This window comes from Penicillium maclennaniae (assembly GCF_028827695.1).
Source record: "Penicillium maclennaniae strain IBT 15551 chromosome Unknown utg000003l:1.0-5670915.0:1.0-5674809.0, whole genome shotgun sequence".
Taxonomy (NCBI): domain Eukaryota; kingdom Fungi; phylum Ascomycota; class Eurotiomycetes; order Eurotiales; family Aspergillaceae; genus Penicillium; species Penicillium maclennaniae.
The window spans coordinates 2226746-2246858 of NW_026623215.1; the positions used below are offsets into that span (position 1 = coordinate 2226746).

The window sequence follows — 20113 nt, forward strand, 5'->3', positions numbered from 1 at the left end:
ACAATTTGCATTGTTTGTTCTAGCTGTATATCCTGAAGCTCGGGCAGGTGGACTTTTTTCTAGATCCGAGGATGAGATTGATGAAGACCTCTATTTGAAATGCAAATGAAACTTAAGGGTTCAAATACTCTACATACATCTAGACCAGGAATTCGTGCATCTCACTAGAGGGATCACCGCTTAATGTCTGAAGAGTGTCGCACCGTAACAATCCCTACGATTGACTTTTTCAAGCCAGCTAACTTTCAGCCAAATCATCAAGACCAATGAATTCGTACATATGCAAAAAGTGGATAGTGAAAAACAACTATACATACATCACTACAGAAATAAAAGAAAAGAACAGAATAGCCACCAAAGCTGTATGGCGTATGTAGATAGAAGTAGAAGAGAAACAGCACAAGCCAGCATAACAAAAAGGCTTCGGGTATGTAAGCACTCGCGCTTTGAGAGCAAACACGGACATAAAAGGGACTGAGAACAAAAAAACAGAAATGAGAAACGTGAGAATGACCATACTCCCAATCGATTTGGCCTTTGTATCCCCAAAAGATAGATCAGAGAGTACAAAGGCCAGGTTGGTCTATACAAGGCCTCTGGGACATGCATCATTCATCGTTTCTTCCACGGGTGGGAGAAACTAATTAGTCATCCATCGGCTTGTCTTCCAGGGTTACGCCCTTGGGTTCGCTTTCAGCGATACTGCTTCGCTGACTTTCGGTGCCGGAGCCGGCTGAAGTGGGGAAGCTGGAAAGGCTGCCGAGGCCTGGTTTGCGGGTGTAATGACCACCCACTGAGCGCGGGATGGACGCTCGCTTTTCAAATTCACTGGAGGTTGCCGCGGGTGTTGGAGTTGGCGTTGGGGAGCCGTCGGAGACTGTCTCGGCAGGTGGTGGCGGGCTGACCGAGCCATTGGAGCTGACCGAGCCGCTGACGCTGGCGTTGTCGGGCACAGAGTCAGGAGACTCGGTTGGAGTGCCATCTGAGATGGACTCGTTGGCCGCAGCGGTGTTTACGGTGGGGTGCTCTCCAGTTGTGGGAGAGCCATTGGTGGGTACATCCAGACCGGTGCCACGGGTTCCCCGGCGCTCGGCTGGGCTTGACACGTTGATAGGAAATCGGCCAATCTCTGAAGCGCCGCTGGAGCGGTCACGACGGTGCGCGCGACGACCTGAGGGGCTGGTAGCACGACTGCGGTTGACAATGGCACGCTGACGGGCTTCCATGGCGGCACGGCGGTTACTCTCGTCTGTGCTGATGGCTCGCGGGCGGCTGGAAGTGGAAGCGCCCAGTGCACTCGATTGGCGTTTCAGTTCACCGAAGATGGAGTCTTTGTGCGCGAATAAATCTCGAATTAGGCGATAGCTGTGGCGCTCGTCCATAGTCAGGCTGCTCTCAGTGCGAGGTCGAAGAACACAAGGCGAAAGGGTCTGAGCCAACGAGGCAATGTACTGTTCGTCGGCCGAGGTCAAATCAATCAGGCGTGTAAAGTGGGTCATGATGGCATCAAGCGTAGCAATGTTGACGAGACGGAGTTGTCCAAGCGTGCTCTGCAGGACCTTGATCCGTCCCTCTTCCGTAGTCTCGTGAGCGGTGGTTGAATATATGGTCTTGACGATTTCGTAGACTTGCGAAGAAACAAGAGAATCTGAAGCATGTAAGCATGGCTCGAAACGACCTTGGAGGAAGACAAACCTGGCAACTCAAGAAGGTACAATTTCAAAACGCTAGCAACAATGGGTATCTCAAATTTGGGCAGGACTTCACGATAATCCACTTTGCTGTTGTTCAGAGTATTACGCAGCTGGTGTGTAATCAAAAGCGGAGGATTGTGAAGCCAAATGGCACGTCGGGCCTCATCACCCTCGAGTTCGGGGTAGCCTAGTAAATATGTCAGCTTCTAGGCCGAATTCGCATGGTTCAAAGGTGTTCCTACGGTTATCCAAGTAAGTCAAAAGAGTTGTCACCAAGACGGGGACACGTTTGCGGTCGACTCGAGCCCTGGCTTCAAGGTCGACGCCGAAATTTTGCTCTTCAACGGAGCCATAGTAGTTTTCGTATGCCTGCACCTTGGGAACAAAGCCTCCAGTGCGGTAGTTCTCAAGGAGGTACTTCAGGTCTCCCAGTGGCTGAATAGTCTCCTGATAGAGCATCATGTGGTCCACGGTGCTTTGGAGATTGGGAATGACGTTACTGATCGCTCCGGAAAAGTCGAGCACGACGGCCTTGATGGCCTTAAGGCGGTCGAGCTCACACTGTTCCATGAAGCGCAGGTTCTCGATGACATCTTCTTCTAAGCGACATCGGATCTGGTCAAGTCTTCGAACGGCGTTCTTGTAGCGCTCGTCAGCTTCCATGGCCTCTCTCCGCAGCTTTTCAGCAGGAGTTTCGTTTGGGTAAGGATTGTTAAGGGGGTTCCAGCCAGCCAGCATTTCCGAAACCGAGTTGATGGGAGACTCGGCGACACTTCCATCTTCGCTGGAAGCGACCGAGGTAACACGCATCAAAGGCCTCTTCTTTTCGGGAATACCGGTAAGCTGGAAGACCTTACTGCGCCATTGGTAGTTCATCTTGGAGCTGTTGGCAAAGACACTACCCATGTTGCCAACCAATCGGAGGAAACCGCCATCAACGAGATCCTGACCAATTCTTTCGGCCTGGGCGAGGTTGGTGGCATCCATGTAGGTCTGAACATACTCAACAATATCCGCGCCAGTTGAGGTATTTTGATAAGTGCCGATGATAGGTACCTTCGCCTCGCCGATTCGGATGTTATTCAGCATGTGCACGAGAATCTTCTTAATTTCCTCAGGGGAGAAAATGCGGTCTCCCAGCTCAATGGGCTCCTCTTCGGGCTCTTCCTCCGTGGGAAGAACAATCTTTGGCGTGGCTTTGAGCTTAGGGCTCGTATCTGGGTCCTGGAAAGCGAGCTTGTTCTCCTCCTCCAAGTCTTCCAATACACGGCACTTGTTAAAATAGGTGCTGCGCAGTTTCTTCACCAGTTCCACCTGCTTGGTGTGCTCCTTGATCCGAGCCTGAAGGTTATCATGGGATGCCCCCACGCGGTATTCATGCTGGTCGCTCCAGCGTCGGAAAGGCGCCACGACGAGTTCTCGAATGTTGTTGGCGATCTTTTGGTGATTGCGAGAGGCTTCGATCATTTCAGTGCGAACACCTTCATATGCCTTTGAAGCGGAAGAACGAAAATCAGCGAAATTCAACGGTATCCCAAAGTCGCATATCCCATACCTTTCGCACACTCGCTCCGTCATCTTTGCCGAAACCTGCACCTGTCAAGCGATCTACACTAGGCGCAATGTCACCCATGCGGAGACCATACTGCTCCTCCGCATCAGCCCTCATGGCTGCGATAGTCAAAATTTGCTTATTCTCCACCACACCCTGCTGCAGCTTCCCGTACAGAACCCCAAGACCGGTCGCATAGTCCGGGGTCCAAAATGAGTCCGAAAATCCAGGCATTATGATTTCCAGCAGGCAGAAGAATGACCTGTTCAAGTGGTGACAAAGAAAGCAGAACGAGAACCGAAGCAAAAGAGAAAGTGAGCTAAGAAACTGTCGTTGAAGGCGTAGGAATCGGGAAAAGACCGCAACCGCGCAAGGCTTAAAGAAGGCCTCTGAACCCAGACCGATCAAAACTGAACCGTCACAATTCAAGCTCCCAGCACCGCAAGTAGACCGGCTAGCTTTATCAAATCTCTGTTCAGATCCTGCGCTATGAGGTGCAGCGCATCAACTGTGAATTGAATTGCAGGTGCGGAGGCTAGGGAATGCGGGCGCGCGGCAAGGTAAGCGCCCGGCGAGTCGACGGAAAACAGGAAATGAGCGAAAGCAGGCCGGGCGGACAGCGATTAGAAGGCAATACGCCGCACCAGAACGCAAAATGAGGAGCAAAAAAGGGGTCGTGTACAGCGCAAGAGGTGATGATGTTGATGAATTTCCATCGCAGCACTTTCGTCAGGTGGCTTGTAAAATTACCGGTCATCAACTTACGCAGCCCTTCTTTTCTTGGCTCCACTGCACTATTTCCTTTGGGACTAGGAATCGCCTCTATTTTTGGATCGGCTCATCTTGGGTCACCATTACGCTGAATTACCTCAAATCTTTCGATATTTTAGGTGAAGGGATTCGCCAATGTTCATCTTTGGTGCAACGGCATACTGCTTTTGTCGAGGCGCCGAGTCGTTCAGGCGGGAGAGTCTTTCGAGGTTTCTCAGAGGGACACAGGGGCGGTATTGGCGTTACATACACAGCCCCAGGTGCAAACATGCCAAGTCTGAGGGTCAACACGAAGATCGGCGAAGATTCTCACCAGGAGCTCAGTAGCTACGTAATGCGGTATGGAATTTTGGCAGGGAAATATTCATATTGATTTTATGAGAGAGTCATTAAGACATTCAAGATGGGAGGCATGTCAAACGGGTAAAAGATGTACAGAAAAACCTGTGAGATCCCATGGATTCGTTCACAGATGTCTTAAAAAATATGGAGAAGTCTAACAGAAGAACTTGTAGACCTTTTTCCACTTCGGCCATGCCTCCTGCTCAGCCTTCTCTTGCTCAACAAGATCCTGAAGATCCAGATCACGGCGACCGGTCTGCAGATCCATGTCACGCGAGCGCACGACCTTGGTGCGGTACCAGATCTTGTAGGGGACGTAGAACGCAATGACGACCGGCGCGGCGAGGTAAACGGAGAAGAAGTTCTCCACCAGGGCAGATGCGCTCTCCTCAGCATAACCGACAGGAGCAAAGCCGACCCAGAATTGGGCGACCAATACGAGGCAGTTAAAGCAGAAGCCGATCCACGATCCGATGACGCCGGGCTGAGAGCGGAATGCCAGCTCATTCAGGCTGTGGCCCTGGATCTTCCAGGCACGACGGAAGCGAATGTGGCAAAGGCAGACAGAGCCCCAGGTGAAGATGGACGAGAGACCGGAAATGGCCATCATCCACTCGAAAGCCTGGGTCTGTTTGTCCGAGGCCGCTAGGAAGCAGAGCAGACCTAGAGCTGAGGAGACAAGGATAGCAAACATGGGACGACCTTTGCGGTCAATATAGGCGAGGAAGCGAGGAGCCTGGCCCTGCTCGGCGAGAGCAGCCAGGGTACGGGAAGCACCATAGACTGAGGAGTTACCAACAGATAGGACGGCAATCATGATGACCACATTCATCACCGAAGGCAGACCCGAGATACCGGCGTTCTCAATGGCAATGACGAAGGGAGATGCCTTGGCGTCGGCGGACGAGGTGCCACTGACCAGGCGGGGATCGTTATACTGGACCAGAAGGCCAACGAGGGTGAGGGAGACAACGTAGAACAGGGCGATACGCCAAAAGACCTGCTTGATGGCGGTGGGAAGGGACTTGCGGGGGTTGGCAGTCTCAGCAGCGGCGAGACCGACCAGCTCAGTTCCAGCAAAAGCGAAGGCAGCGTTGACAAAGACACTGCAAAGACCCTTGAAGCCGTTGTGGAAAGCACCAGGATCGTGCCAGTATTTACCACCGATGTAGCCCCCCTCAGGGCCGCCACCACAGTTGAGAATGATGCCCAGAATACTAGAGAGAAAGTCAGAAAATGATTGAGAGGATGGAAAACCCGAAGCTGGAATGGAACGAACATGAATCCGATGACGGCGGTGACCTTGATGATCGAGAAGACGAATTCGGCTTCACCATAACCTCGAACACCGAACATGTTGATAGAAACGATCAAGACCCAGAATATCGCGACCCATGCGGCGTTCGAGACATTGGGACTCCAGTAATCGACGGTGATAGAGGCCGCGACAATTTCTAAGGGTAAAACGACCAGCCACTGCAGAGCATAGTTCCAACCCATAGCGAAACCCCAGGCGGGGTCGATGAAACGAGTCGAGTAATGTGAGAAAGAACCAGCAACGGGGAACAAGACGGCCATTTCACCAAGAGCGTGGACTGTACAGTAGAGCATAATACCGATGAGAACATACGCGATGAGGACAGACGCGGGGCCACCAGCCGCCAGGACTGAGCCCGATCCGACGAATAGACCAGTACCTGAAAGAGAGTCAGCGGGCCGATCGATGGATAGTCAGTGGGATAACGAGATGCATACCGATGGAACCACCAATGGCGATCATCTGAAGATGACGACCCTTCAAAGTACGTTGTAAAGGCGATTCGGCGGTGTTCTGTGCGGCGGTTTCGAGATCGAAGCCAGAGCCGTCGGCACCGGCAGAGTGACCGCCAGTGACGCGGGCATTGGGGTCCCGCTTGAAGCTATCTGCGACGCGCTGCGTCCAGGTGCCTCGAGTGGGTTCCGAGTCGCCATAGGCAGGCAATGGCTCGGTCGTCGTTTGGACCGGCTCGATCTTCTTTTCCTCCATGGTTGCAATTTATTTCCCCAGATCCAGTAAATTGGGATTGGTGTGGTGGAGGGGCAGGGGGGAAAAGGAAGGGGACAGGAGAGTTGTGAGGTGTAAGAAAATAGTATGCTCTAACTTAGAGAGGAGCCGGACCGCCGTGAGGGAAAACCCGGGGATACTAGTGGAGGGGGGACAGGGAGGCGCATGTTTAAATATGGACGAGGACAAGGACAGCCTGGACTGGGACGTTTTCTATTAGGTTTACATCTCTCACAATGTAAATTAGAGTCTATCAAGATAGCCAATCGACAGGGTCCGTAGATAGGACCACTCTGACCAGAACCTGATCCTACTTAGCTTCCTAATGATAATTCTTACCCTTGGCAATTAGGAACGTGCCCCATTGAATCAGAGATTCCATTTTCCTTTTCTTGAGCTTTTCTTATTTGCAATGCGTGTAGCTGTCGGTACTCTGCATGGCAATTCCACCGAGATGGCCGCAAACGGTGCACTCGAGAGATAAGCCATCCTGACGGTCAATGTCTCTTACGCGGAACGGGCCCGAAGGCTAGCAAATTCGCCGACATTCCTCGTACTGGCTCGGGGCTAGCCTCGTGTGATCTAGCCCTTCAAGACGGGACGATCCCACCCCGTGTCTCTATACCGTAAACTCTCTTAGCTTTTCCCCAGGAATCGCTGCCCCTTCGTCACTTGCAGCCAGTCAACCCCCTGTCAATTCCCTCAATTTTTCTTTTCCAAAATTTGCCGGGCTGAACCCAGATTGTGCCACTGCGGGCCACACCCGGGCACCTGAAGCTTAACTTCCAACTCAATGTTTCTGAACCTAAACCGGCAGGTTGGAGACCCACTACCTTTACTAAGCCCGATCCGGCTTCTCTCCGCACTTTCCACGCGATAGCCAGCCTTGATCCAATCAGATCCCATGCTCGCGGTAATAACCAACATGGCAAATGATGATATGACATGCTAACATCCATGGCAACCATATTGCACGTTGCCTCCAGGGTCAGAGTCTGGGTCTAAAGTCAGGGACCCAGGGGACTCAGGGTCGTCCAAACCTTCCAGCCTTCTCCGGAGTCTGGGTGGCTCACAGGCTGCATCGCATTCGCCGTGCCACCGCCATCCCCCAGCGCCCCCTTACCTATAGGAGGATGTCCCGGCGGGGTCCGTTCTTTTGGCGCTATGGGCTCTTCCCGGAGCATGTGTGAACTACGAAATAGCTGCTTAGCCCAGAGACCCGAATTGTGATCCACTCGCGAGACAGAGACAGGAATGTCAGATGGGATGGGGTCTCGGATTCCCCATGAGTCTGGAACTGAATGCTAAGCCCGACCACGATCCTGAGCCTGCCATGATCCGAGGCATTTTCCACGCGAATGGAATCCTGAAACTCTACCGCAGCCCGATCCTTGAACAGCCCGATGATTCGCTTGGCGGCTCGGGTGGCTCGTGGCGGTCTGCCACTGATATGCATGGAAGCACGGGAGAATTAATGTTAAACGATTTAACACAGGGATGGACGCGGGGGACGTCATGCGGTGTAGATGGTCATTCGATTTGCCAAGTAGCTCGTATACCTGGACCAAGCGCCTTGTTTCTCGCCTCTGGTAGGCTGAGCGTTTCACGCGTCGTCAGTTCACTATGATGCCAAGGGCTGCAGAGAGGGATCCAATCCACAAAGGGATCAGGATGCGTCGAATATCGTCAGTCGTTTCTTTCTAGAGCCCCACGGCTATGCTCCAGGAGCCAAGGTTGGCCTTATCGCAAAATGCAAGGATGCGTTGGGCCTGCATATCGGGCCCACCGTTATCAGAGCCCAAAACCACCACCATCTGAGAGACTTTGCATCATACCCATAAATTCGGAGATAGTGAATATATCGTTGTGTCAATATCGAGATCCTCCGTTCAGCCCCTTTCTGAATGAAGAGGACCTCGCGTTACCAAAATGCTTGACTTTCAGCCACTCCAGCTAATGGCGCTCAGTGTGGCTTGCTACTGGTTGTGCCAACCCATTTATTAGCCACGGTAGCATCCGGCTAGGGTTGGCGCTACATGTGATTTTCGCGGAGTCGGTCATTGTCTTTGCAATGGAAGCATGGGCCGAGGTCTCGAAACATGAAACGTGTGCTATTGGTTCCAGGGCGTTGACGGTTTGCCCCCAGCCATGGTCTCATCTCCATGCCAAAACCAAAAGGCAGAAGACTCGATCACGACCCATGAGCTCAATGTACATCTATGCACCTGTCATTCTGGCATCTGGCATCGGACCTGCCAATTTGATCTGATGATTTTGGTGTCGTGCACCAGTGGCGATTGCCGTAGCCAGGGCTGCGCAAGCCGACGGCGCCCACTTTCCCCAAATTAAATTAACCCTGGGGTAGAAAGTCAATCACGCGATGGAGCAAAGTTGACCGACTGCGCCACCTCCGCTCCAAATCTCACTTTTCAAGGTCCTGTCTTCGCATCTTGTCGCGTTAGAGTTGTCCCACACCTTTGCAAAATGCGGGGATGGAAATCTGTTAGGTAACAGTTTCCACTTCATCTCCGGACTTACATTTAGTGACTCTGGGGCACAGCGCTAGCAGGGCCCGGCTGAGACTTGCCCTCGAACTTATGATTCAAATCTTGTATATTTATTACGTGCTCGTCGTAGGGGCTGTTGGAAGGGCGATTGAGTTTATGGTCGTAGGCAGGTGTGTGTACCCACGAATTACGCCTCAAAATCATGTCCAAGCTAGGCGCCGGAGCTGTTACTTATCAAAATTTTGCGGATGGCTACATGAGGCGGGAGGAGGAGATTTGACTTAGGATCGCATTGGGTTCTCTACGTTTCTGCCTTCGTTGGTGTACAGATGTTATCGCAGTCATGCAGGCTAGTTTAGTTGCGGGTGGCACCAAAATCTGGTCACTAAAGCGACCTGGCCCGTTGAATATCGGTGCTAGTGCAGATTCCGCATCTAAGACCTGGGATAGAGTTGCGAAGATCCACCATGACTTCACTTTCGAGAATTTTCGTGGGGTAATAGACTTTCCCTCGGGATCTGCGTTGCGACCCCAGAAGTACGTGGCCCAGGTCATGAAATGGCTTCGTATTCCAAGTCGTATCTACAAACAGACTTCTAACGAACTCAGTGCGACGATTGCTCAAACAGCCGGTCGCAGCCGTTGCTAAGCTGCGTTGAAATACTCCGGTCCAGAAGAATATGCTGACGCGTGGCGTCTGCTTACCGGAAAGCCCGTGGCTGGCGTGCCCGACGGTCGATGTCTGATTGGGAATGGAATTTCGCTCGACGATTACAGACTGGAGTCGAGAGCTTTGTTCTGACCTTGGCATGATTGCCTCGTATCTTGCAACGTGGCGCTCGCGTCCTGCAGGCGGCCATGAGGCTATTGACGGGATCGGGTTTCATGCGGATTCTACTCCATAGGTGGATGTTGAGTGGTGCAGGTGTATGGGGGTGCTTGGATTAGTTGGCCGGCTTGGCTATATTTGATATGCAAACTCCTCTCACATCAAGGCATTCCTAGGCATTGCTGAAGACAAAAGGCCCAATATGAGGGATCCTTTCATTCTGTCCATGGGACTTTCATATCGTTGCATTCGGTATCATTAAAACACAAGCTTTCATTTCATCACACGCAAGGAAATGACAAATTATCTCATGCGCTGGCAGAAGGGCCCTCGCCGCCGGGAATCAACTGGACGATAATTAGAAAGAGGATAGACGATTGTGCTCAAAATGAAAGTCTTACCATGCAGACGTTGTTTCCATTCAGGAGAAGCTTGGGAAGCTTGATTTGAGCACCGGTGTAGTCACTGAACGGCTGTTAGAAGGTTATTTCATTGGAAATGTTCGCTGAAGTCGTAACGACAGGCTTCATGCTGTCGAGGCAAGAAACTGCAGCAAACCCTGACAACCATCTGATAGAAATCGTGACTATGCTTACAATTCGGTGACATCTTCCAAAACCATGTCTAAGCAATTGTTAGCACATCGAGAACCCGATATGGCGGCCGAAATCGAGATACTTACTGACGTAGTCGTCAAACCCGAGCAGAGTGCCGGAGAACTCTTTACGTGGGTCAGCCTCACTCCATTGGTATCCTTCATACCGGCCTAGTACTCACCCTTGTCGCCCTTCATGATCACCCAGATCCGGGAGCCGACACACTTGTCGATAAGCTCTATCAAAGGGTTAGCGGGGTGACACGGTGCGCGGGACAAACGCGAACGCACCGAGGGGCAAAAGCTGCGAAGCCATTATGATTGGAATGTATGAAGTCAGAGATACCCCGGAAAACACTCAGGCCGTATTTCTAGCACCAAATACGAACAGACAGAGCGAGCAAGGCGAAATATCAAAGACGACACCGCGAGCTCTGAGGAAGCTGGTTTTTCTCCGGGCCGAGCGGCTAGACCAAATTTGGACTAGCCGCACTTCCCCGATACTTTGTTCTCTAACACGTCGATCTCCTCAACATATCTTGCTACGAGACCGTTGGAACCCAGTCACTCGTTAAAGGGGCTGCTTCATTATTAGCACACTGTGCAACCACCGCAAGAACCCTCAGATGAGGCCCACTATGCTTGCGACGCAGAATGCGAACGTGGTTCAGCCTTCCAGCAGGCCTGAGGCGTTCGTCCTTGGCCGCAACACAAGGCGGCAATTCATGCAGTCGTTACATTAATGGTGTAGCTGCATTATCAGTACAGAATAGGTATGGCCGCTTCGCCTCACCCTTTGATGCAAGGCCAAGCAGTTGACTCCATTCAAGCAATGATAGTTTCTGTACCTCACAACGAAGCCCAGGGCCCGGCGCCATTCGCCGTCGACAAGTTCTCAAACAGCGTTTAGGCAGCTTGCGGTTGGCTCGAAACTTCTCGAGTACGCGCGCCGCTCGAATTATACTGGAAGAAGATGATGAAGAGGACACTCCAAGTTCGCCACCCCTGGTCCACCGACAACCCAAGCGTCCGGATGGCATACGTGCTAGCAAAGACAATCTGCGGAAAATTCTTTCATCTCGGACAGAGAAACCTAAGAAGCGTACTGTCTTCACAACCCAGGACCGGGTAGAGATTATCATGATTGAGCACAAGCTTCTAAACATGCCTCGCGTCTCTCAACTCGGTCAGGAACTTGTTGACATCAAATATCATAACTTCAGTAACGCTCTTTGGAAATGTGAAAACCATCTCCGATTGTGGGACAAGCAATATGCCGAGGCCTTCCATTTAATTGTCATTGAGCCCTTCAATGCAACATTCGCATTGCTCCAGGCTGAACTTCAAGAAAACCATTACGAGAACAGGCTGATTGAGCACGAATATTGCAAGATTCGCTTCGAAATTTATCCCGCTCTTCAAAAGCAAGTTGAGAACTCGGCACGCATCATCTGCAACCTACAGATTGCAGTCATCCAGGGAATCGGCAAAACGCTCGAGAGAGTTGTTAAAGATTCGGAAGCCTACATACGTGATCTTATTCACCTGGTGGAACGAAATTATCTGGAGCCTCGCAAGTCCGCTAGAGCCAAAGTCGATGCCCTGCTGCAGTATTCGGAGAAGCTGCAAGAAGAGTACCGTCGGCTTCAAAAGAAAGGGTTCGCTGTGCGAGACGGGGCGATTGAAATCCAAGGGGCCTTGTTCAGCCTGGCACACACGCGTATACCCGGTGGTTCAAAGTTCATGGCAATGGCACATTCACTCAAAGCAAATACGGTAGCAACTGCTCAGATCGCCCATTTCCACCGAGGCTTTTGGTACAGGTCCAGGGGATTTCAAGATCCGCTCAAAGCCGCAGGCGACCATGTCCCAAAAAAAGTTATCCAACACAATTTTACACGGTCTCCCTGGGAGGTTTCGACCGCAATGTTGTTGGATAGACCCCCTGATTTGAAACGGACTATTGAGAAGGAGCAGACCTTGCCCGCCCGTCGGCTGTGGGTGAATTATCGAAAGTGGCGCCAGGGACCCCAAACCACTAGATGTTCGCCTGAGAACAGATATCTACGCCAACTTGATGTCATGGCGCCCTTTGACATTCTCGGTTTTATGCAGCGAGACATCTTCCATGAGGCCTACTACTTACTAGGTTCCTTGCAAGGCACATATGGCCCAATGTGGGATGGCCTCTCTCCTTCTGAAGCCATACAGTCTGCTCACCAGATCTTCGATTGGGCCACCAAATACCGCCAAGCACAAAAAGAGTTCACGGCAGAGCTGGATCTGTACAGGAATGTCAATTGGATTCGGCTTCAAACAGAAGAAAAACTCGAAGACTTGGGCTTGCCCAATATGCAAAGACAGGGCTTCTTCAATCTGCCTCGGCTATTGAGTCAAGACGACTCTCTATTTGAATCCTACGTCAATTCACTAGTCTCAATTAGCATCAACTCGTGGTGGATGTCTGTGATATTGGATACCAAACAAGAGTCTTTGGTGAGCTCCACAACGTTGGTAAAACCATTCTGGACTCGCATGGGCAAACTGATACGCCACCGAGAGAGAATTATGAGAGCCCCGGGGATTCAAAATCTGGGCTCTGAGACAGCAGTTCGAAAGCCTTTACGGCGGAGAATACGTCAAAGGTTACGTTACACTTCGAAAGCTGCCGCACATATTCATGACAAGTCAACGGCTCGACATCTACATGGTCAGCCTTCAAAGGTGGCTCTGAAAGATCAGGGAAAGAAGGCCGATATCCGCAATCATTCATCAACCCAAGCGCAAGAAGTGACAGAGTCTGGACAAATTCCATTCGCAGCTGCCATGTCTAAGCTCATGGGAGCATTTTGGGCTAAGAAGGAGACCAACTCCGAGCCGAGAGCATCTCCAAAGATATCGTTTGACGCAAATACCCCGGACAACCAGCATCTTTCTAAGAAATGGGGGTCGGATAAGAAGGCGACTGGCAACCGTGTTTCGTCTGCAAAGTTGGCGTCGTCTGAGCCTTCGGGGACGCATCGATCAAGAGTGAACGACCCCTTTGCGACTTCGAACGATCTCCAAGCAACGGCTGCGACGAATCTAAAGAATCGCAAACGCAATGCCTCGGATACAGACCTGGAGCTAACGGTGAATAAGCTTCAGGCACTGGCCGAGCTCGACGCGTCGAAGCATGAGTCTTTTCCATCGAGAGCGGCAGCACCAGCTGTACGAAAGCCTTCAAGTTGGAAGACCTTCAGAGCCTTTTCTCGCCGAGTAAGAAGACGATCATATTGTACCAATTCCCGATTCAACCATGCCAATGTCAGGAACTGCAGCCATGACTCTCTGGAAGACCGAACAGCTACCACACCAGTGCCATCGATCAGAAAAGTCACTGAAGATATTGTTTGGTCCACAGAGGACGAATTACCCTCAACCCAAATATCATCGTCTGTGCTTAATGGTAAAGCCAAATCACAAATCACCCCGTCATTCTGGACACACAGCGACCAAAGAGCCCCAAACGGTCAGAAAATTGTTGTACATTACTGCAAAACCCTCGAAAGCACTGAAGAAATCTCGAAACTCTTCCTTGATAGCAAAGTCATCGGCTTCGACATGGAATGGAAAGCTCAAGCCTTCGCTACAGACACTATCCAGAACAATCTCTCCTTGATCCAGATTGCGAACGAGGACCGCATCGCGCTTTTTCAAATCGCCCTATTTAAGCCGGCCCGTGGTCTGGAAGACTTTGTTGCTCCGACCCTCCGACGCATTCTCGAATCTCCTGCGATCACCAAGGTTGGAGTTGCCATAAAAGCGGACTCGACTCGTTTGCGCAAGTTCCTTGGCATTGAAGCGCGTTCGATATTCGAGTTGAGCCACTTGTTCAAGTTGATCAAGCATGGTCTGGCAAATCCAAAGCTAGTCAATAAGAGGAGTGTCAATTTGAGTGAGCAGATGGAAGAGCATTTTGGCATGCCTCTTGAAAAGAGCGAAGATGTGCGATGCGGGGATTGGACGAGGTCCTTAAATTATCGTCAAGTCCAATGTGAGTATGCTTCTACTCAATGCTTACACCAAACCTAACATGTCATCAATAGATGCCGCTACGGATCCTTACGCATGTCTCTGTCTGTTTAATGTCATGGAACGAAGGAGAGAGTCCATGGTCCCTGTCCCGCCTCGCCCTGCGCATGCTGAACTGAATCAGCCAATTGTCATTCCCAGCGGGGATTTGGTGAGGAGCGGAGATAAAGAAGTTGCAGCCACTGATCCCATCGAGATTGACATTGCTGAGCATTCCTAGATAGCCCTGAAATCTTGTGTCGAGTGACTTGCTTCTACATTTTATCCTCTTGTCCATTTTCCGATCATATACGGAGTTCTATTTTCTATTTCCGTTCAGATACGCATTGCGTTGCCTCAGAGCAGCGAGCACCTTTATTTTTCAATACCTCTCATTGATCTATGAAGAAAACATTCATCATTCCATTTACACTGCCAACTGTCACATCAAGTTCTGTTTCCTCTTTGGCTTCTGGTTCTCTCGGAGAAGCCCAAGCGAGCCCTTGACTATCATCATAGTTTCTTTGAAAACATTTCTCACTTGGCATGACTCTATGACATGACGCAAACGCTGGGCATATGAAGCATGAGACTTGAAACTAAACATACTTGGCGTATACATAAGTCATAAAGTCTCAGCAGTCCATCCAAATGATCCTTCAAGATGGGTTTCCGCCCGCAGGTATCGCCTTTAAGAGCACAGCCCGAATCATCTCACCCAGCGTAGGAGACGGTGTTACCCCACCAGTTGAAATTCACTTGGTGATACTCCACGGCAAAGAAGATGATAACGGCCGAAATCGCCAGCGCTGCACCAAAGAATGACGTGAGCACGTATGTGTATTTCTCCCACCAAGCGAGATAGTGGCGCTTGATGTAGAAGTTGAAGACGCTGCCAACGATGAAAGGAGCAATACAACAGGTCAAATTGTAAGGCGCAAAGTTGATCATGCCGTAGAGCAGCAGTAGGGAGTAAATATAGCGAGCTCCGGACTTTGGGAAGTACTTTGATGCCAAGTAAAACAGGACAGGCGATTAAAGACCCATCAGGAACCCATACAGAGTGTAACTATGCATTTGACCATTGGCGAAGAGCCTCCGGGGTCCGATTGCACCCCAGATGACTGAAGAGGTGAAGAATGTTGTGATATTCTCGCAATTGAACCCGGCTGCTTGGCCTGTTTCGCAGACGTCCTCGATATTTGCCAGTGCCCACGCATTCACACCCATGCTGACAAAGGTGGCCACAATGGTTGCAATGATTTAAGCGCTGAACATGACGCGCGGGGCGATTTTCATGTAATGGCCCATCCTCAGGTCGGGGACAAACTGGATGGGCTGCGCGCATGAAACTACCTCATATGTTTTGAAAATCATGTTGCCAATGGGTTGGTTGGGGATAGCGTATCCAGCAATCAATTCGGCAATGACATTGTTCGTCACTTCAGTGTTAGTGATGGCATAGACCATGCCGTATGGCCTTTGGAGAATGAGACACAGAAGGACACCGACAACCCTGCCCTAGATGGGGAATCCGGTGTCGTAGAACCGGGCAGTGATACAGCCAATAGCGAAGCTAAAGGCCCAAATTGCCAGGTACCACAACTCAGGTAATTCCTATAACCTGGGCCTCGTATGAAGACAGAAAGATATAAGGGTATCGCAGGGTGGACAACTGATTCACGCCAGTGAACACGATAATCAGGAGCATACCAATGAACCAGGCGCGAAAGATGTTTTCTTGCCTTCGCGATACATTCCGGAGCTGTGGATCAGACCTAAATACTATAGCACATTCCTTCTTCTTACGTTTCCGGGGGCACGAATGCATGTATGTTGAGAATTAATCAGATGCCAAAGCCCCGATATCAGCTTAATAGACTGGCCAGCCCTTGAATTGACACTGGCCCGGCGGCGTATAAAAATCGACACACCCAGGTCACTGTTCAAGCGGTGGAGAAACCCCCAGTGCATCCTCCGACCATGCTCACCAAGATCGATCACGATATGAGCACCATAGGGCCAGGCAACGTCGAGAATGGGGAATTTAAATGGCAATAGTGGAGTAAAAGCATCGAATCAGAAGCCAAGGAGGGTATATGTTCGTCCAAATCAAGTATATACATCTAGAAACTTGTCAAAGCAACCAAGCCTCACGCGAAATGTAAACAAATTATATCCTTAACACCGGTCTTCAGGACTACCCTCTCAGAGGAAGCACCTTGGCCAATAAAACCTCTTGTCGACACAATGGACACTCGGGCTTCTCGCGCACCCAGTCCCGAACACAAACCCAACAGAATACATGCCCACAAGTCGTCACACTAGGATCTTTGAAAACCTCCAAACACAACGTACACTTCCGCTGCTGCCCCTCTGGAATCCACGCAACGGCGCCCGGGTCCTCCTCTAGATCATAACGAGCCGCTGAAGCAGGAAGCAAGGGAACTGCCGCCGGGTTTTGAATCGAAGGGATCAGAGCAATCTCTCCAGAGCGTTTTTCGCCTGCCTCAGAGGTCTGGCTGTCGTCTTCGGCCATGCTCTGTCCCAGTCTACGGATATGCAAGAAACCCTGCACGGCAATTTGCAGGACCATCAAGACGCCCAAAACCTCGTACCCGATTCGCTGTTCGCTTTCGTCGATTTTTTTGGTAAATACATAGCGAAGGCGCCAGATTCGTTTGGAAAGGTGATAGTATGAGCCTGTGAAGTAGAAAGTCGCGATACTGAGCGCGTAGATCGGGTTCAATGATGTGATTGAGTCCAAGTGATCGAGGATGTATTGCTGGATGCGCAGCTTAGAAAAGAACGACCGCGGTGTTGGTTTAGAATGCAGCAGGCCAGCCTGCTGCGCTGCGCGGACTTGTTGTCGTGCGATACTGCGCTCAAGCTTGCTGCGCACTCGCGCACGCAGGGCGGGAAGGAGCCGTTGCAATGACCATGGCACTAGAATACTGCTGAGGATGTATCCGACACGCCGAGAAATTGCTGGTAGGCGGAGTGTGTCATCTTCAAGCTGGAAGAGGTCGCAATATTCTTCGCCGAGAGTCCGGTTGCCGATAGCGGTCGTTAGCGAGAAGTAGACAAGCTCGGTAATATGTTTGATGGAATCGGAGTACGTGTGAGCGAAGCGGGCGCCTTTCAGAGATCGGATAATGGACTGGGACTGTTGTACCAGACTGCTGGTGAGAAAGGCATCTTTCTCGTGAGACCGGATTACGTCTGGGGATGTCGCGAATGGATAGAAGTTGGAGGCGGGAGAGCTGACGGTAGCATCGGGGGTTGACAGCGACAGACCGGGGTCATCGTCGGCCATGATGAGCAGTGTGAATAGATCTCAATACTTGAGACCGTCAAGAGGGGCTCTGTAGAGGGGACCAGAGCATATTGAGATGCATTAACGGGCAACTTCCCCAGCTCGGACTGATGTTCCCCATAGTGCCTCGGCCCATGGTCATGTGACTTTGCCTCTACCAGATATCACATGACCACCCCAGGGCACTGACGCAGATGACAATACCGGTAAAATAAATACCAAAGTTTCAAGGCAAAAAGCCACCGCAGTCGAGCTCCGCATTAAGTAGTGGCTCTTGTCCGGTTACCCCTGATTTCAGTCCTAGAGACATTGAAAAAAACATATAGACTTCACTCCGGGAGGTAAGGTTTGGCAATCAGTCATTCCAAGGAGGTGAAGGGATCACCATGATACCACACCAATCAAAAGCCCAGTCCTCGTCTCCCCTGAAGTTGCAGATCGTGCGGATCCGCTTCTGCATCAGGGTATGGAGTTCTAATTATACCTTAGATGCAACAGGGAGACCCGGTGGAGTTCTCGACCAAAACCAGTCGATTCGAGCAGAGCCACAGTCTTGACGCCCCTCTCCACCTTGCCGTCCGCAGGCGTCCACTGGCGTCCACAGAAGGCGTTTCTCAAGTGGGCGCGTATTTTCGTTACTACGCGCTTATTAACAGGGTGCTGAAAGCGGCCTCACGGGGAAAAGTTCCTTTCTTTCAAGACTCAACGTTCACCGTCATTCTTTTGTGTCGACCTTTTTCCCCACCTGGGGTCTCCGTGGATGTTGCTTCAATCTCTTTCCTTGCTTTGATCCATGGAATAATGGGTCCTGATCAACATGCGCAATTGGATGGCTTTGGGCTGATCCTCCCCTTCCCTATCCGCATAGCTGCCATTCTGGTTGCTGGTGAGTCTTGACGGGAATGGGGCATTGATCGCGTGGTTAACTCCGCCATAGGTTTCTGGGGATGGGCTATCAATCTTCACTATCTGGCCAAGGCCAACATTGTAAGTTGCGGAATCCTTCGGACATCCGTGAACCCTCCGTTGAGCCGAACTAACCAACTTGTTCTCCTGTCAGGATGTTCCTGCGCTGATTCGATACCCCTCACACACATCACCTACACAACGACCACATCATATTGCGGCCTACCGCCTAGCCACTTTCTTTACTATCCCCCTCGTCCTCTGGCTCGTCGTCTTCTGGATCGCTACCCACCGCACCTTCGAACTGGTCGAACGCCTCGACTTCATCCCGCAGTCCGTCTTCATAGTTCTTCTCCTGATTTTGATCTGGCCCCTCAACCGCGCCTCTCGGGCGGGCCGCATTCGCTTCCTCCTCACATTAAAGCGCGTGGCCATTGGCGGCTTGGCCGAGTCACAGGATGGCAAGTTTTGTGATATCCTGCTGGCCGATGCCCTGACCAGCTATGCGCGGGTCCTGGGAGATCTCTACGTCAGTTTCTGCATGTTCTTCACAGATGGCCTGGCTGCTACCTCCAAGCCGAACCGTGCTTGTGGCAAGGATATCGTCGTACCCATTATCATCGCTGTTCCCTTTGCCATTCGACTTCGCCAGTGTTTGACCGAATACGTGCGGTCTCGCAAAACAACTTCCCGCCGGGAAGTGAGCAAGGGCAATCAACATCTGGCCAACGCCTTGAAGTATTGTACCGCATTTCCGATTATCTGGCTGGCCGCCAAACTCCGGAATTATAATCCTTTAGACTTCCACGGATACAGCGAAATGACCATTATGCGTCTGCTGTAAGTGTCAACTTTCCCTGCGATCTCCGGCCATCTTCTGATCTCCCCTAGGTTCATCTTCTCCTTCATCAGCTCCAGCTATTCCTTCTGGTGGGATGTGGTCAAAGATTGGGACCTCACACTTTTCTCCTCCGAGCGCCATGACAGAGACCACCCGTACGGACTCCGGCGGCACCGCTACTTCCATTCCGACCGGTTGTACCACTACGCCATCATCGCGGATCTTTTACTCCGCTTCTCGTGGCTGTGGCGCGTGCTGCCGGGTCTCGCATGGCTTCCTGAAACAGAATGCGGTCTGTTCATCCTCATGTTTCTTGAAATCGCTCGGCGCTGGATGTGGGTGTTCTTCCGAGTCGAGGCCGAATGGAGTATGTCTCACTCCCCTACACACCTCCCCCACCCGCTCCTCTCGGGACAAAAATAGTCTTCTTGGGAAACGCACCACGCTTTCATGATCTGACCATGCTGACATACCTCGTGAAACAGTCCGCAACACCCACGGTCCCGGGCCCGACGATGTTCTCCTTGGCGAATACAACCACAAATTCGACGCGGATTAAACTGCCTCGTCGGCTTTTTTTTTTTTGAGCGTTGGATTTCTATTGGAACGAGCATGAGACACAGAACATATTTTCCCTTTCCCGCCTATCAACATCGTGGACTC

The 20113-nt window shown here is 51.2% G+C and overlaps 9 protein-coding genes across 9 annotated transcripts; 3 read left to right on the plus strand and 6 right to left on the minus strand.

The window, feature by feature from the left end:
• Nucleotides 1–644: 644 nt before the first annotated feature.
• N7477_002933 (GTPase-activating protein RGD2) lies at nucleotides 645–3480 on the minus strand (the record flags this gene model as incomplete). Its single annotated transcript, XM_056964596.1, has 4 exons — nucleotides 645–1648; nucleotides 1696–1881; nucleotides 1937–3185; nucleotides 3250–3480. The coding sequence occupies 4 exons, from the start codon at nucleotides 3478–3480 to the stop codon at nucleotides 645–647; spliced, it is 2670 nt and encodes an 889-aa protein (XP_056824549.1).
• Nucleotides 3481–4513: 1033 nt separating this feature from the next.
• N7477_002934 (amino acid permease GAP1) lies at nucleotides 4514–6385 on the minus strand (the record flags this gene model as incomplete). The annotated part of the gene is made up of 3 exons (XM_056964597.1): nucleotides 4514–5576; nucleotides 5639–6056; nucleotides 6115–6385. The coding sequence occupies 3 exons, from the start codon at nucleotides 6383–6385 to the stop codon at nucleotides 4514–4516; spliced, it is 1752 nt and encodes a 583-aa protein (XP_056824550.1).
• A 2868-nt stretch (nucleotides 6386–9253) lies between these two features.
• N7477_002935 (uncharacterized protein) lies at nucleotides 9254–9559 on the plus strand (the record flags this gene model as incomplete). Its single annotated transcript, XM_056964598.1, has 1 exon — nucleotides 9254–9559. One exon carries the CDS (start codon nucleotides 9254–9256, stop codon nucleotides 9557–9559), a length of 306 nt encoding a protein of 101 aa, XP_056824551.1.
• Nucleotides 9560–10047: 488 nt separating this feature from the next.
• Nucleotides 10048–10650, minus strand: N7477_002936 (RNA-binding protein LSM5; the record flags this gene model as incomplete). The annotated part of the gene is made up of 6 exons (XM_056964599.1): nucleotides 10048–10086; nucleotides 10141–10204; nucleotides 10336–10363; nucleotides 10422–10460; nucleotides 10517–10573; nucleotides 10626–10650. 6 exons carry the CDS (start codon nucleotides 10648–10650, stop codon nucleotides 10048–10050), a joined length of 252 nt encoding a protein of 83 aa, XP_056824552.1.
• Nucleotides 10651–10960: 310 nt separating this feature from the next.
• Nucleotides 10961–14628, plus strand: N7477_002937 (3'-5' exonuclease; the record flags this gene model as incomplete). Its single annotated transcript, XM_056964600.1, has 3 exons — nucleotides 10961–11025; nucleotides 11195–14370; nucleotides 14423–14628. 3 exons carry the CDS (start codon nucleotides 10961–10963, stop codon nucleotides 14626–14628), a joined length of 3447 nt encoding a protein of 1148 aa, XP_056824553.1.
• A 473-nt stretch (nucleotides 14629–15101) lies between these two features.
• N7477_002938 (OPT oligopeptide transporter) lies at nucleotides 15102–15338 on the minus strand (the record flags this gene model as incomplete). The annotated part of the gene is made up of 1 exon (XM_056964601.1): nucleotides 15102–15338. One exon carries the CDS (start codon nucleotides 15336–15338, stop codon nucleotides 15102–15104), a length of 237 nt encoding a protein of 78 aa, XP_056824554.1.
• A 312-nt stretch (nucleotides 15339–15650) lies between these two features.
• N7477_002939 (OPT oligopeptide transporter) lies at nucleotides 15651–15857 on the minus strand (the record flags this gene model as incomplete). The annotated part of the gene is made up of 1 exon (XM_056964602.1): nucleotides 15651–15857. One exon carries the CDS (start codon nucleotides 15855–15857, stop codon nucleotides 15651–15653), a length of 207 nt encoding a protein of 68 aa, XP_056824555.1.
• A 730-nt stretch (nucleotides 15858–16587) lies between these two features.
• Nucleotides 16588–17703, minus strand: pex10 (ubiquitin-protein ligase peroxin 10; the record flags this gene model as incomplete). Its single annotated transcript, XM_056964603.1, has 1 exon — nucleotides 16588–17703. The coding sequence occupies one exon, from the start codon at nucleotides 17701–17703 to the stop codon at nucleotides 16588–16590; it is 1116 nt and encodes a 371-aa protein (XP_056824556.1).
• An 801-nt stretch (nucleotides 17704–18504) lies between these two features.
• On the plus strand, nucleotides 18505–20009 carry N7477_002941 (EXS domain-containing protein; the record flags this gene model as incomplete). The annotated part of the gene is made up of 5 exons (XM_056964604.1): nucleotides 18505–18589; nucleotides 18641–18690; nucleotides 18764–19449; nucleotides 19501–19817; nucleotides 19936–20009. 5 exons carry the CDS (start codon nucleotides 18505–18507, stop codon nucleotides 20007–20009), a joined length of 1212 nt encoding a protein of 403 aa, XP_056824557.1.
• Between the last annotated feature and the right edge of the window lie 104 nt (nucleotides 20010–20113).